General features: G+C 52.1%; 1 protein-coding gene across 5 annotated transcripts in view; it reads left to right on the top strand.

Moving 5' to 3' along the window:
* The window catches only part of DENND3 (DENN domain containing 3), a 50472-nt gene that overhangs the window by 32030 nt on the left and 5008 nt on the right, over nt 1-13434 (top strand). For 3 of the 5 annotated variants that reach the window (XM_086337512.1, XM_086337513.1, XM_086337514.1), the window contains exons 16-20: nt 1292-1421; nt 4129-4236; nt 5963-6102; nt 10019-10179; nt 11396-11529. In XM_086337512.1, the coding sequence (XP_086193638.1) occupies nt 1292-1421; nt 4129-4236; nt 5963-6102; nt 10019-10179; nt 11396-11529 (673 nt within the window). The remainder of the gene's footprint in view (nt 1-1291; nt 1422-4128; nt 4237-5962; nt 6103-10018; nt 10180-11395; nt 11530-13434) is intronic. The other 2 variants (XR_015141167.1, XR_015141168.1) reach the window with 1 other exon arrangement.

Raw genomic sequence — 13434 nt, forward strand, 5'->3', positions numbered from 1 at the left:
CAGCTTGTGCTTCATCCAGCCCAGCATTTCTCATGATGTACTCTGCATATAAGTTAAATAAGCAGGGTGACAATATACAGCCTTGATGTACTCCTTTGCCAATTTGGAAGCAGTCTGTTGTTCCATGTCCAGTTCTAACTGTTGCTTCTTGACCTGCATACAGATCAAGAGGCAGGTGAGGTGGTCTGGTATTCCCATCTCTTTAAGAATTTTCCACAGTTTGTTGTGATCCACACAGTCAAAGGCTTTGGCATAGTCAATAAAGCAGATGTTTTTCTGGAACTCTCTTCCTTTTTTGATGATCCAACAAATGTTGGCAATTTGATCTCTGGTTCCTCTGGCTTTTCTAAATCCAGCTTGAACATCTGGAAGTTCACGGTTCACGTACTGTTGAAGCCTGCCTTAGAGAATTTTGAGCATTACTTTGCTAGCATGTGAAATGAGTGCAATTTTGTGGTAGTTTGAGCATTCTTTGGTATTGCTTTTCTTTGGGATTGGAATGAAAACTGACCTTTTCCAGTCCTGTGGCCATTGCTGAGTTTTCCGTATTTGCTGGCATACTGAGTGCAGCACTTTCACAGCATCATCTTTCAGGATTTGAAGTAGCTCAGCTGGAATTCCATCCCCTCCACTCGCTTTGTTGGTAGTGAGTTGTTGTTGTTCAGTTGGTAAGTTGTGTCTGACTCTTTGCAGCCCCGTGGACCGCAGCACACCAGGCTTCCCTGTCATCACTGTCTCCCGGAGTTTGCTCAAACTCATGTGCGTTGAGTCAAATGATGCCATCCAATCACCTCATCCTCTGTTATGCCCTTCTCCTCCCACCGTCTATCTTTCCCAGCATCAGGGTCTTTTCCAGCTGGCTCTTCACATTGGGTGACCAAGGTATTGGCACGTTAGCTTCAGCATCAGTCCTTCCAATGAATATTCAGGATTGATTTCCTTGAGGATTGACTGGTTTCATCTCCTTGTGGTCCAAGGGACTCTCAAGAGTCTTCTCTAACACCACAGTTCAAGAGCATCAGTTCTTTGGTTGTTAGCTTTTATGGGCTGGGTAATTTCATAGGCTAGTAAGTGGGAGGATTAATCCAACTATTTTGAGGAAGGGGTGGAGACAACCAGTATTTGTCTCAACTAAGAGAGCATAAGTATGTGACATGAAATCCAAGTTTAAACTCTGCAGGTGGCTTTGAAAACCACACATTTTTAAAAGCATTGCTGTGTGTAATGGGACAGAGTCTTAGCGGGCCATGATTTCAGAGACGCTGTGCTGAGATGACTGTGCCTCCCACAGGACCCCCAGTACGTACAGCAGGCGCTGACCCACATTCTCTTGATGGACGCGGTCGTAGGCACGCTGCAGTCACCGGGAGCCATCTATGCGGCCTCCAAGTTGTCCTACTTTGATAGGATGAAGAATGAAAGTAAGGTTTTTATCTGGTTGCCTTTTGTCTTATCAGCTGGAACCAACCCACATGTCTCGAACTTCTTTATTCTGCACTTTTCCCTTTTGAACACCACACCGCCCTCTGCGTCTTTCCTTTTCTCACTTGGCCATCCCCTGGAGCTCTCTGCTCCTCAGGATGCACACTGAGGCACCTCAGCATTTCACTGTCTGAGTAACAGTCCACTTTACCCCGTTCGGTGTTGGTCCTGAATCTGAATTACCAATGACACCACAACGGGGTTTCCGTTGAGTGGCTCACAGAATCGCCGTCGCAGTCTCTGGAGCTCTGTGATCAGACACGCCCGCTGCAGAGCCGCAGGGACCCCCGTGCGTGGCTGTCCTTGACTGCTGGACCACACCGCTCGGGCGTGGGGAGACCCCCGACGGCCGTCTCACTTTTCCCCCTTGATTCGGTCAGTTCCTTGCCCCTAGGAATTCTCTGAAGCCATAGAGGTCAGTGGTTAGCTCAGGTTTTTATTTTTAGAAGATTTTTCAAGTCCAGGAAATAGTGAGAAGATAAGAATAGGTTTATGCCACGTTTTTAGCTACTTCTGTTTTGTGTCCACTTTTAAATGATCTCCTAAAAGCAGCTGTCCTGCGCTTTGCGTAAAGAAGCAGAGACTCTAGAGGACCACTTACTCTGTCAGCCGTGCTGCGTGCGGGAAGTCACACGTGCTCGATTAACCCCACCCCGTGAAGCTAATTCATGAAACACAGACGAGCACGTTGTAGGGATTTTTAAAAAATTATTTTGCCGTGCTGGGTCTTTGCTGCGGTGCGGGTGTTCTCCAGTTGTGGCGAGCAGGGACGACTGCTGCGGCGGGCGGGCTTCTCGGTGGTGGCGGCTCTGTGCAGCGCAGGCCCTAGGGCGTGCGGGCTTCAGTAGCTGCAGCGCGCAGGCTCAGTAGCTGTGGCTCCCAGGCTTAGGTGCTCTGGGACACATGGGATAGTCCTGACCAGGGGTTGAGCCTGTGACCCCTGCATTCCTATCCACTGTACCACCAGGGAAGTCCTGTAGGGATGTTTTTCGGATGACAACTAGTTTTGCTTGTATGCATTTTAAAAAACGTAGCAGTCTTATTGAGATATAGTTCACACACCATTCTCTTTCACAGCGTACACCTTACTGGTTTGAGTGTATCCAGAGCTTTACAGCCGTGGGCACAGTGGGTTTCAAACATTTTCCTCACCCCAGTGAGAAGCCCCATACGTTTCGCAGCTGCCTCTCAGCTGCTGAGCAACCCTGAACCTACTTCCTGTCGCTGGGGCTATGCCCCGTTTCTGCCTAGTCAGAGCTCGTCCTACACGTGAGCTCACAGCAGTAGCTGTCCCGCGTGTCTGGCGTCCTTCATGTGGTGTCGCGCTCCAGAGTGCGTCCGTGTGGCAGGGTCACTGCTTCATCCCTCTTGTGGCTGAATGTACTCCGCTGGGTGGATACAGTATAGTTTATCCCTCCCTCCATTGACCGTTTGAGGTTCCCTGCTTCCTGCCTGTTGCACACAGCACGTCTATGAATATTTCCTGTACAAGTTTTTATTTGGACATGTTTTTATTCCTCTTGAGTCAATAGCCAGGAAGAGTCTGTTTAAAATGTCATCCCAGAATAAGCGGAAACAAACCCCGGTTTTGTGTTCATTGCCCTCGGGGCGATTTGCTCTTTGCCGTGTCTTTCACTAACCGTGACATCACTGGTGCTTCCTGGTGCCAGGAGCCCCTCTCCTGTATCCTTGGAACCCACCCCCCAACTGCTGCCACATCCCAGGACCCCACTCTCGGGGAGCAGCCAGGATGCTCCAGTTGCTGGAGGGACTCGGAGGAGCTCTTGTCAACAGTCCTGGAGCCAGATGTTGATGGCAGGGTTTTTTCTCCCCTTTAATTAGGACCCAAATCACATACACACTATACTCGAGCTGTGGCGACCACTCCATGCTCAAGCCCGATCTTTGTCAAGAGTTTGCAGAAAAGGCTTCTCACTCTGGACACCGCGTCCGCAGTCTCCACGGAGGGACCCAGCACATGACACTCACTCTTGATCCCACACTGCAGGGGCGGTCCCCCAAGCTCAGGGTCCCGGATCCCTTGTTCCCAATCAAGGACCGTTTGCTCTGTGTGAAGCGTAACGAGGCAGCGATACGTGATCCCGGGCTTCAGTGATAGCTTGTGGGCCATTCGTGATGGAAGGTCTAAAAATGAAACTTTCTGAAGTTTGCACCCCGTCCCTGGAGGGAGGCACTTGGCAAGCACTGGAGATACCTGTCGTGTGTGTGTCAGAGGGTAGGGGGCGGGCGTTGTTACTGGCACTGACCAGGTGAGGCCCGGAGTGCTGCTGAAGCTTTTGCAGTGCACAGGACTCCCCCGTGGCAGCAGCGCCACGGGCCAGCGTGAGAAGCTGCTCGTGGCTTGGATTGATGAAGTATTCAAGGGCTTCTCCCTGCTGGAGCATCCCTAACAGCTGAGTGTTAGATCATTTAGCCTGACAGCTGTGTTTAGATGACAGGCAGTGTGAGACCTTGGCAGACACTCACCCTCTGGCTGAAACGCTTGGCTTTACTTATGTCCAGTTTAAAGAGAGCTTCATCTTCGCAAATCCCGGCTTTACCCTGGGACTAATATTCTAAGGGAAGCAGCGTGTGTGAGTATGTCCTGGAGTCTGGGGACCTGACCCCCACGTGTCTGCGTTTCAGTGCCCATGGCCGTTCCGAAGACGACCTCGGAAACCCTGAAACACAAGATCAACCCCTCGGAGGGGGAGACCACCCCACGAGCCGTCGACGTGCTGCTCTACACCCCAGGTGAGGCCGAGCCCGGCTGTGTGGCTGCGGGGTTTTGTGGCTTTATTGATGTCTACCTGATTTACAGCATTGTGTTCATTTCTGCTGTGTGGCGAGGTGATCCAGTCAACGCGTATACACATCCTTCTTCATGTTCTTTTCCGTTGTGCTTCATCACGGGACACTGGTTACGGCTCCCTAGCTGTCCAGCAGGGCCATGTTTGTGTCGCTGCTGTTCTTTTCAGCAATCTGGGAGCTGAGACTTGTGTTCAAGGTCAGCACTGAAGTGGAAGGGCAGTGGAAGGATGAGGGTGGACAGGCCCAGGGGGTTTTCTGCCGTTGGAGGCAGAACTCTGGGTGACCAGGTGCAGCTGCTCTGTGGACTCGGAGGCCACAAGGGGCCGTGCATGGCTGAGTCCCCATTCAGCCTCGCCGTCCTCACGTCCAGCGGATAAAGCCCCTGCACGCACATCTTTGGTCGGGGCGAGCTTGTTGTCACTGGGATGGGATGACGGCCCCTCCTGGGCTGATGCGCACGTCTGATGACACGGCTGGCTGTTCCCACCGGTCAGGGACCAGGGGAACACCAGTCAACCCCTCCGAGAACTCTGGGAGCCAGGGAGCCAGGACCCGGGCACTGAGCCTGGCTTTGGAGCATCTCGGGCTCTGGGGGACTGCAGACAGCATCTCAGTGGGCAGATCACCCCAACAGGGCCAGGAGACCAAGGCATGAACACCCCAGAAAGACTGGCAGATTCACACTTCTTGGACTAGGACTGAGGTGGTGCTAGAGCAGGGGTGGGGGAAAGACAGTCTCCATTGTAGGACGTGCTGGGACACTGTGGGTCCATGTGGAGAAGATGGAGCTTAAGCACACCTCAGATCACACATAGCCATCAGCTCCAAGGATGAAGATCTGAACATGAAAGGCAAAAGCAAACATAAGCAAATGAAGCCTGGAGATGATAATATAGATGATAATCGTGACCTTAAGATAAGGACACAAGTCACAAAGCACGTAAAAACTACGGGCCGTAAAGGAACAGGTTGGCGAATTTGACCATATAAAGGATTTTTTAAAGAAACTTTCAAGTGCGTGAAAGTGATGGTCGCAGACTTGGAAAGGATGTCCGTAAGAGGATAGACTTGACTTGGGATGTTTGAAGTCGGTGGTATTTAAAGGGCGGCTACAAGTCAAGGAGAGTAAGAGCCCGATTCAGAAGCGGGCAGGAGGCCTAAACACTTCCCCACGGAGGAGATCCAGACACCCGACTAAAGCCAGCAGCCTCATGAGCGCCAGGGACATGCAGACAAACCACAAGTGAAAAAGCAAAATCTTCTGGAGTCAGAGCGGCCACGACGGGAAAGACCAGTGGTGCTCAGTGCGGTGGCCACGTGGAGACAGCAGGAGCCCGCTGTGCTCGTTGCGGGGGGGCCGCAGACCCTCCCCCTGTCCCTGAGCCCCCTCCCCACTGCCTGAAGCACTGCCCCCAAGAGAACGCTCAGGCCTCCTGCCATCCTGCCTGGGGGAGGGCTCTGTGTGTGTTATTCTCTGGCTGAACCAGCCGGTCCGCTACGCTGAGCTCCAAGGGGCTTGGTGGTTCAGGCTGTGCTCACCTTTGGAGCCTGGGCACCCAGGGTGGCACCTGGCACTGAGCAGGACCTGAGTCTTGGCACAAATCACGAATCCCGTGCTGATGCAGCAGGGGGGTTTTCTTTCAACATGTCGGGTTGCTTTCCTCTTCAGGGCATCTTGACCCAGCAGAAAAAGTGGAGGATGCTCACCCCAAATTATGGTGCGCACTGAACGAGGGCAAGGTGATCGTATTTGACGCTTCCTCCTGGACGATTCACCAGCACTGCTTTAGAGTGGGCACTTCTAAGCTGGTGAGTAAAGTGTGCTGTCCAGTGTGGACAGTTTTCATCAGCTTCTGGGTTAAGTCGCGAACATGTCCACCTGCATAGGCAGCGGATGCTTGAACCCCACGGCGTGATCACTGAGTCCTGTTGAGTTGGGGTCAGGGCTTTCCTTTTTTAAGAGCTTTGTGTTTCTGTCTGTCTACTTTGGGCTGTGTGTGTCTCTGTCGCTGTGCGGGCTTTTCTGTAGGTGTGGTGAGCAGGGGCCGCTCTCTAGTCTCGGTGCTTCTCACTGCAGTGGCTTCTCCTGTTGGGGAGCACAGGTTCTAGAACATTGAGGCTTCAGGAGCTGTGATTCCCGGGCACCAGGGCACAGGCTCAGCAGTTGTGGCACATGGGCCTAGCCGCTCCACAGCATGTGGGATCTTCCCGGATCAGGGATCGAACCTGTGTCTCCTGCATTCGCAGGCAGAGTCTTTATCACTGAGCCACCAAGGAAGCCTGAGGGGTTTTCATTTATCTCGAGCTTTTAAATTGAATGTAAACCTGTTCTTTCACTTAAATAGTCTTATTTAAGTGAGCAGATAATGGATTTAACCACTCCCACACTCTGAAAACTATTATAAAACTGGGTTTCAGTCCTGTCAAGGGCAGGGTGGTATTTTCACATTTCCATTTCCAGTCACCAAAAGTGGACACTGGAATTATTTTAACATATTTGGGGTTGAGACTGAGAACCACTTAAATAAAATTTGCATCATATTACAGTTATCGCGTGCTTGAGAAACCTGAATTGTTTGAGCTTTTAGACTGATAACTTAGTCAGCTTTACTGTATTAAAAGAAAGTTCAGTCCAGGTCAATGGCTCAGTCGAGTCCGACTCTTTGTGACCCCATGGACTTTAGCACTCCAGGCTTCCCTGTCCGTCACCAACTCCCAGAGTTTACTAAAACTCATGTCCGTTGAGTCGGTGATACCATCCAACCATCTCATCCTCTGTTGTCCCCTTCTCCTCCCGCCTTCAATCTTTCCCAGTATCAGGGTCTTTTCAGATGAGTCAGTTCTTCACATCAGGTGGCCAAAGTATTGGAGTTTCAGCTTCAGCATCAGTCCTTCCAATGAATATTTAGGACTGATTTCCTTTAGGATGGACTGGTTGGATCTCCTTGCAGTCCAAGGGACTGTCAAACATCTTCTCCAACACCACAGTTCAAAAGCATCTTCAGCACTCAGCTTTCTTTATAGTCCAACTCTCACATCCATACACGACCACTGGAAAAACCATAGCTTTGAATAGACAGACCTTAGTTGGCAAAGTAACGTCTCTGCTTTTTAATATGCTATCTAGGTTGGTCATAGCTTTTCTTCCAAGGAGCAAGCGTCTTTTAATTTCATGCAAAAAACCACCTCACCCCACCCGCTAGAAACCCAGGGTCAGTGTTAGGTCTGTAGCCGTCAGTGCTACCAGGATCAGCCCACTGGTTTTTGGAGGTTTCTCAAGGCCCCTTACGGCTCTTTGAAAATCATCTGTTTCTGTGTGATGTCACCCACATTCCCCAGGGCCTAACACAACCACACCAGGAACGGGCCTTGTGAATTCTGGTGTTTCCAGGAGAGGGGTGATCGGTGCTTTCTTTCTGGTGGGGTTCAAGTGTCTTTGGTGACACTACCCTGCTGTTCAAAATGCTGTCACACCTGCTCTCTGGTGGGCTTCATCCTGTTCAAGACCCTCAGAGGGTACAAAAGAAGCCACTGTCCCAAGGGGTCTTGCTAGGAAAATTTTCATGCCAACTCCTTTAACATGAAACAACTTTTTTTTTTCCATGTGAAAAGCAAGGTGAAGTGAAGTCTGCATACCTAAGTGTTCAGCTTATCTCCACTTTGATGGTCACGTTCCATCATCTAAAAACAAGGGGACAATCTGTGGCACGGTCTATGCTTCCAAAACTGGGGTGAGACAGAAACACTGTGATTCAAGTCCATGTTGCCAAAGGGTGGGGATCATTCTTAAAGCTGCTAAAAACCATCCCCCTCCACGTTCAAGTAATGAGCTTCGGATGATAAAGGAACGGGATCCAAGACACATTAGAGCAAAATATTTATAGAAGTCTAATAATGCTTTAGATCAAACAAAAAACAAGAAGGAAAAATTAAGGACATCATTCTTACTCTAAAATTTAATTTTTTCCTGTTACAAGTTCTTAGTTACAAGTATTTCAAAGACTGTTTAATAACAGAATAACTTTAAAATCCTCCTGAAAATGAAATCAAATTGCACTTTGTATCAATCTCTATTGATCACCAATTAGGCCAGGTAACATTACTGTGGTGTTGGAGAAGACTCTTTAGAGTCCCTTGGACTGCAAGGAGATCCAGCCAGTCCATTCTGAAGGAGATCAGCCCTGGGATTTCTTTGGAAGGAATGATGCTAAAGCTGAAATTCCAGTACTTTGGCCACCTCATGCGAAAAGTTGACTCATTGGAAAAGACTCTGATGCTGGGAGGGATTGGGGGCAGGAGAAGGGGACGACAGAGGATGAGATGGCTGGATGGCATCACTGACTCGATGGACGTGAGTCTGAGTGAACTCCGGGAGTTGGTGATGGACAGGGAGGCCTGGCGTGCTGCGATTCATGGGGTCACAAAGAGTCGGACACGACTGAGCGACTGAATTGAACATTTAATTAAAGCAGAAAGTTAACAAATTATGTGAAAATATCTTCCCACTAGTTTCATAGGGACATTTTGTATCATTTGACAAGGCAGTAACTTGGGCAATTATCTCTAGAAAATGCTGCCTTCTCTGAAATTTGACGTTCAAAGTGGTTTATCTGAGATATCCTTGGGCCACTAAAGAAAGACATTTTACTAAAATTATAATAATCCTCTGGTAGATGCCACAAAAGAAAGGGCTTTTTTAAATAATTCTGAAATTAGCAAAGTAGCATCTTTCGAGAATACTTATTAGTAAAATTGAAACTATCGGTTTTTATAAGCTCTTTCATGTGGCAACGATAAGTAAAAGTTAAACACCAGATAAGTAATGGTAACCACTAGATAAAGTAACAGTAACCACCATTGATAATGATTTACTGTATTAGATCTAGCCTCAGCCCCTCCAACATGATGTAACTGTTATTCTTATATTTGAAAACCTGAGACATCTGTTCAGTTTCAGTAAAAAGTTGCTAGCGTCATGAAGTCCGACACCAGCTCAGGAAATTTTTAGGGAGGCAGTCGGGTTGGTTGAGACGTACCAGCAGACACACTTACGGTTCACACGTTTACGTGGCTTTTATAACTCTTCAGCGTTTTGGCCCTTAATTTCTAATTTCGGAAACTCTACAGATGGCTGTTGTCGTTCTTGCCACGCCGGCATCCCTGAGCGCTGTCTCCAGCAGCAGGAGCGCGGGCGGTGTCGTTTCTTGCCAGTGTGCAGTCAGTCATCACTGTTTGCAGATTTGCCTCATCGCTCATTGGTTTGTGGCCCCAGAACAAACACTGATGGAGCTTTCGTGGTTGTCCCGTCGTGCTCGTGGCCAGGGCCCGGGAGCTGAGTGCAGGGTCTATCCGAGGCCGGGCGAGGCGACTCTGCCTCTGGGGTCAGCTCAGACTGCGCACAGGTGTCCTTGTCACGGCCTATTTAGCACCACGTCTTTCTCGTTTTTGTGCTTTGTGTGTGTGTGTGATTTTGCTGTTTAAAATGGTGCCCTAGTGTAGAGCTGAAGAGCCTTATGGAGAAGGTGTGGACGCAGTTTGGACCTGTGTCGTTCAAGGATCAAAGGTGTCCTTAAACAGAAACGCACATCAGTGATGACGTGTTGATCGCGTGACAGTGGTGTGACCTGAGGCCAGCGGGAACCTGAGCCTGTGGGTCCCCAGGAGCAGCAGCTCAGCGCAGGACACACGAGCCTCTGACCGCGCTGCTGTCTCCTTGGCTCGACAGAACTGCATGGTGATGGCGGAGCAGAGCCAGGTGTGGGTCGGCTCGGAGGACTCGGTCATCTACATCATTAATGTCCACAGCATGTCCTGCAACAAGCAGCTCACTGACCACCGCTCCAGCATCACAGGCCTGGCTGTGCAGGACGGGGTGCAGGCGCCCAGGTGCGGTGGGCTTTACTGGGTGGGGCGCTGCCTGGCTCGTGGGCCGGTCGGGGTCCCAGACGGCAGGGTCCTGGTGGCCGTGGGTGACGGCTGGCAGGGCCTGGGCTGGGCAGGTGGAGCGAAGCAGGTCTGGCAGGCGAGCCAGGGGACATCCCTGTGTGGCTCTGGTTGTGGGTACAGAGAAGTGATCTGAAGACATGGTCAGAGAAGATGCCCTCCGGGGTGAGCATGGTGGGCACACAGCGGGCCCCTGGCCTCCCGGCCCGTTCCCTGGCTCTGGGGTTGGCCTGCTGTCCTTGGCCTGTGGAGGCATCACCAAAGTCCTCCGTTTTCGCATGGGACCCCCTTGTGCCTGTGTCCAGCTGTGCCCTTCTTATCAGGACGCTGGTTAGTAGCTGGATTAGGATCCACCCTCTTAGCGTCATTTAACTACTTCTGTGAAGACGCTGCTGTGAACTAAGGTGGCATTTGAAGTGCGGGAGGGTAAGGGCATCAACATATCTTTCTTCGGGACCACAGTTCAGCCCGTCAGCTGTTGAACCTCACCTCATTCCTCACTGTCCTTACTTCACTGAGATTGTCAGGCCCTGAGGGCAGCCCCCATCTGTCCTCTCGCTGTGGCCTGGGCCTGGATCAGGGCCTGGCACACAGCAGGTGAGGGGTGGGGGCACTGAGGCGGAGCCCGCTTCCCGCTGTGGCCTGGGAGCAAGTGGACACAGTGACCGTGGTTCCTTTTTGATGGCTCCCTTGGAGCCACCCCCACCCTCCTGTCCCCCGAGTTTCAGGGGTGCCATGTGTCCTCAGTTGAAGGTGACACGCCATCAGAAGGTGAAGGGCACACACAGCACTAGCTGAGCCCGCCCCCTGCAGCTGCCAGTCCCTGAGCCCTGCTGACCCTTGACCTCACGTGTGCAGGGGTGCAGGGAGCACTGGGTTTCTGGCCCCTTGCTGGGGGAGGTAGATTTTAGTGAGGTTCTGCTCACAGTCCCTGATGGAGGGATGGCGAACCATACTGGGAGGTGCTGGGGGCAGGCGTGGGCACTGAGCTTACGCCCACCACCCTGACGTCCCCTTGGGCGGGTCGTGGGTGCTGTGCCTGGTGGCAGCTTTGTTCTTTCTGGATGGAAGGGCCAACTTTCCATCATCAGCGTCATCATCACCGTCATGTGGTCTCCTTGGGACCGCAGTTGAGTGTGTGTGTGTGTTCACCCCCCAGCACCGTGTACTCGTGCAGCACCGACGGGACTGTCCTGGCGTGGAACGCAAGCTCCCTGCGGGTGACCAGCAGGTTCCAGGTGCCCGGTGGAGGGCTCTCGGCCATCAGACTGCACGGCGGCCGCCTCTGGTGCTGTAAGTGCCCCGGCCCTGGCCCCTGCCCCCACCAGGCCAGGAAGAGGCCAGGCCCTTTCTTCCGCTTCGCATTCCAACTGGGGCTTCAGAATGCAGGTTCCTTCTTTGGGCATCTGGTCCCCACATCCCTCAGGAGTGTGCAGCTGCCCGCTGCCCCACCCACTCCCGTGCCCCTCCCCTTCCCAGTGCCCCTCCCCTTCCCAGTGCCCCTCCCCTCCCTGTGACCCCTCCCCCTCTCACTGCCCCTCCCCCTCCCTGTTTCCCCTCCTCCTTCTGCTGCCCCACCCCCTCCCGTGCCCCTTCCTGCCCGTGCCTCTCCCCCTCCCAGTGCCCCTCCCCTCCCGCTGCCCCGCCCCCTCTCGCTGCCCCTCCCCTCCCTGTGTCCCCTCCTCCTCCCAGTGTCCCACCCCCTCCCATGCCCCTCCCCTTCCTGCTGCCTCCCTCCCTCTGCCCTCCTCCTCCCAGTGCCCCACCCCTCCCTTGCCCCTCCCCTCCCTGTGCTCCCTCCTCCTCCCGGTGCCCCTCCCCTCCCAGTGCGCCTCCCTCCTGCTCTGCTGAGCCCTTGGGGCCATGGCCTGAGCCCTTGGGGCCATGGCCGCTCCTCCCGCAGCCCTCCTGGCCCCATCCTCTGTGTGTGGTCCTAAGCAGGCACTTCGCCGAGGGGGGCGGGTTGTGATGGGGAGGTGCAGACGCCTGAGGCGTGGCTTCTGTAGTTAAGGACGTCACAGCACAAAGGTGGCCTGCACTTTGAAGGCTTCGCTAGCGTGTGCCAGATACCACGGATCGTGGTCATGGATACTTTTTAAATCGAAGCTTGTTTTACCCGTGATGAGATGCAGTGTGTGTGTAGTTCACCGTGTGTTGAAAGCGCACACCACGAAACACCTGACACGGGAGGCACAGAACGCTTCCACCAGGGCCGCTGGTCCCGCCGAGCCCCTCTCCAGGGAAACGCCTGTTCTGAATTCTCCCGTGGGTTTGTTTTCCCGGTTCCTGAACTTGCTGCAGATGGGCTCTACAGCGTGCGTTGTTTTCATCTGCTTAGGACAGGCAAGGTGATGTTTTTAGGGTTCATCATCAGTTTGAGTGAACTCCAGGAGTTGGTGATGGACAGGGAGGCCTGGCGTGCTGCGATTCATGGGGTCGCAAAGAGTCGGACAGGACTGAACCGAACTGAACTGAACTGATCCACGGTGTTTGAGGAGCGACAGTGCGTTCGTTCCACTGTGTGGATGCTACAGCTCGGTCACTGGTCCCCCCGTGGGTGGACCTGGGTTAACCATGTTTCACCACCTGAGAAACTGTCGTCTTTTCTGAAGCTGCCACGTCATTTTATATCCCCACCAGTGGTATATGAGGCTTCCAGTTCCTCCCTGTCCTCACCAAACCTCTATTTTTTATTATAACTGTCCTGGTGGGTGTGAAGTGGTATCTCACTGTGACTTTGGTTGCGTTTCCCCTGATGACTCATGGACTGTTGCTTCAGTCGTGTCCGACTCTGTGCGACCCCATATACGGCAGCCCACCAGACTCCCCCGTCCCTGGGATTCTCCAGGCAAGAACACTGAGTGGGTTGCCATTTCCTTCTCCAATGCATGAAAGTGGAAAGTGAAGTGAAGCTGCCCAGTTGTGTCATGGCTGGGTGTAACCCTTTTTTTTTCCCCTCCATTTTCCCATCTGTACTTCTTTTGTTACTCCTTACCTGTCTCCTTTTGGGCTTTTAATATTCAATTTAATCTTCTTTATTGTCTCTTTAGTTTTTTAGGCTTTGTTCTACTTTTTAGCACTGGCTCTAAGGATTTCAATATGCAACCTTAACTTCTCACTACATACCTTCAATAACTATTACACCACTTCATGTTTAATGGACACAGTGCACAGCAGTAAAATTAATTCCATTTACCT

The sequence above is a fragment of the Bos grunniens genome, chromosome 14 (genome assembly GCF_055505025.1).
Source record: "Bos grunniens cultivar Pamir isolate PY7600 chromosome 14, Bosgru_T2T1.0, whole genome shotgun sequence".
Classification (NCBI taxonomy): Eukaryota; Metazoa; Chordata; class Mammalia; order Artiodactyla; family Bovidae; genus Bos; species Bos grunniens.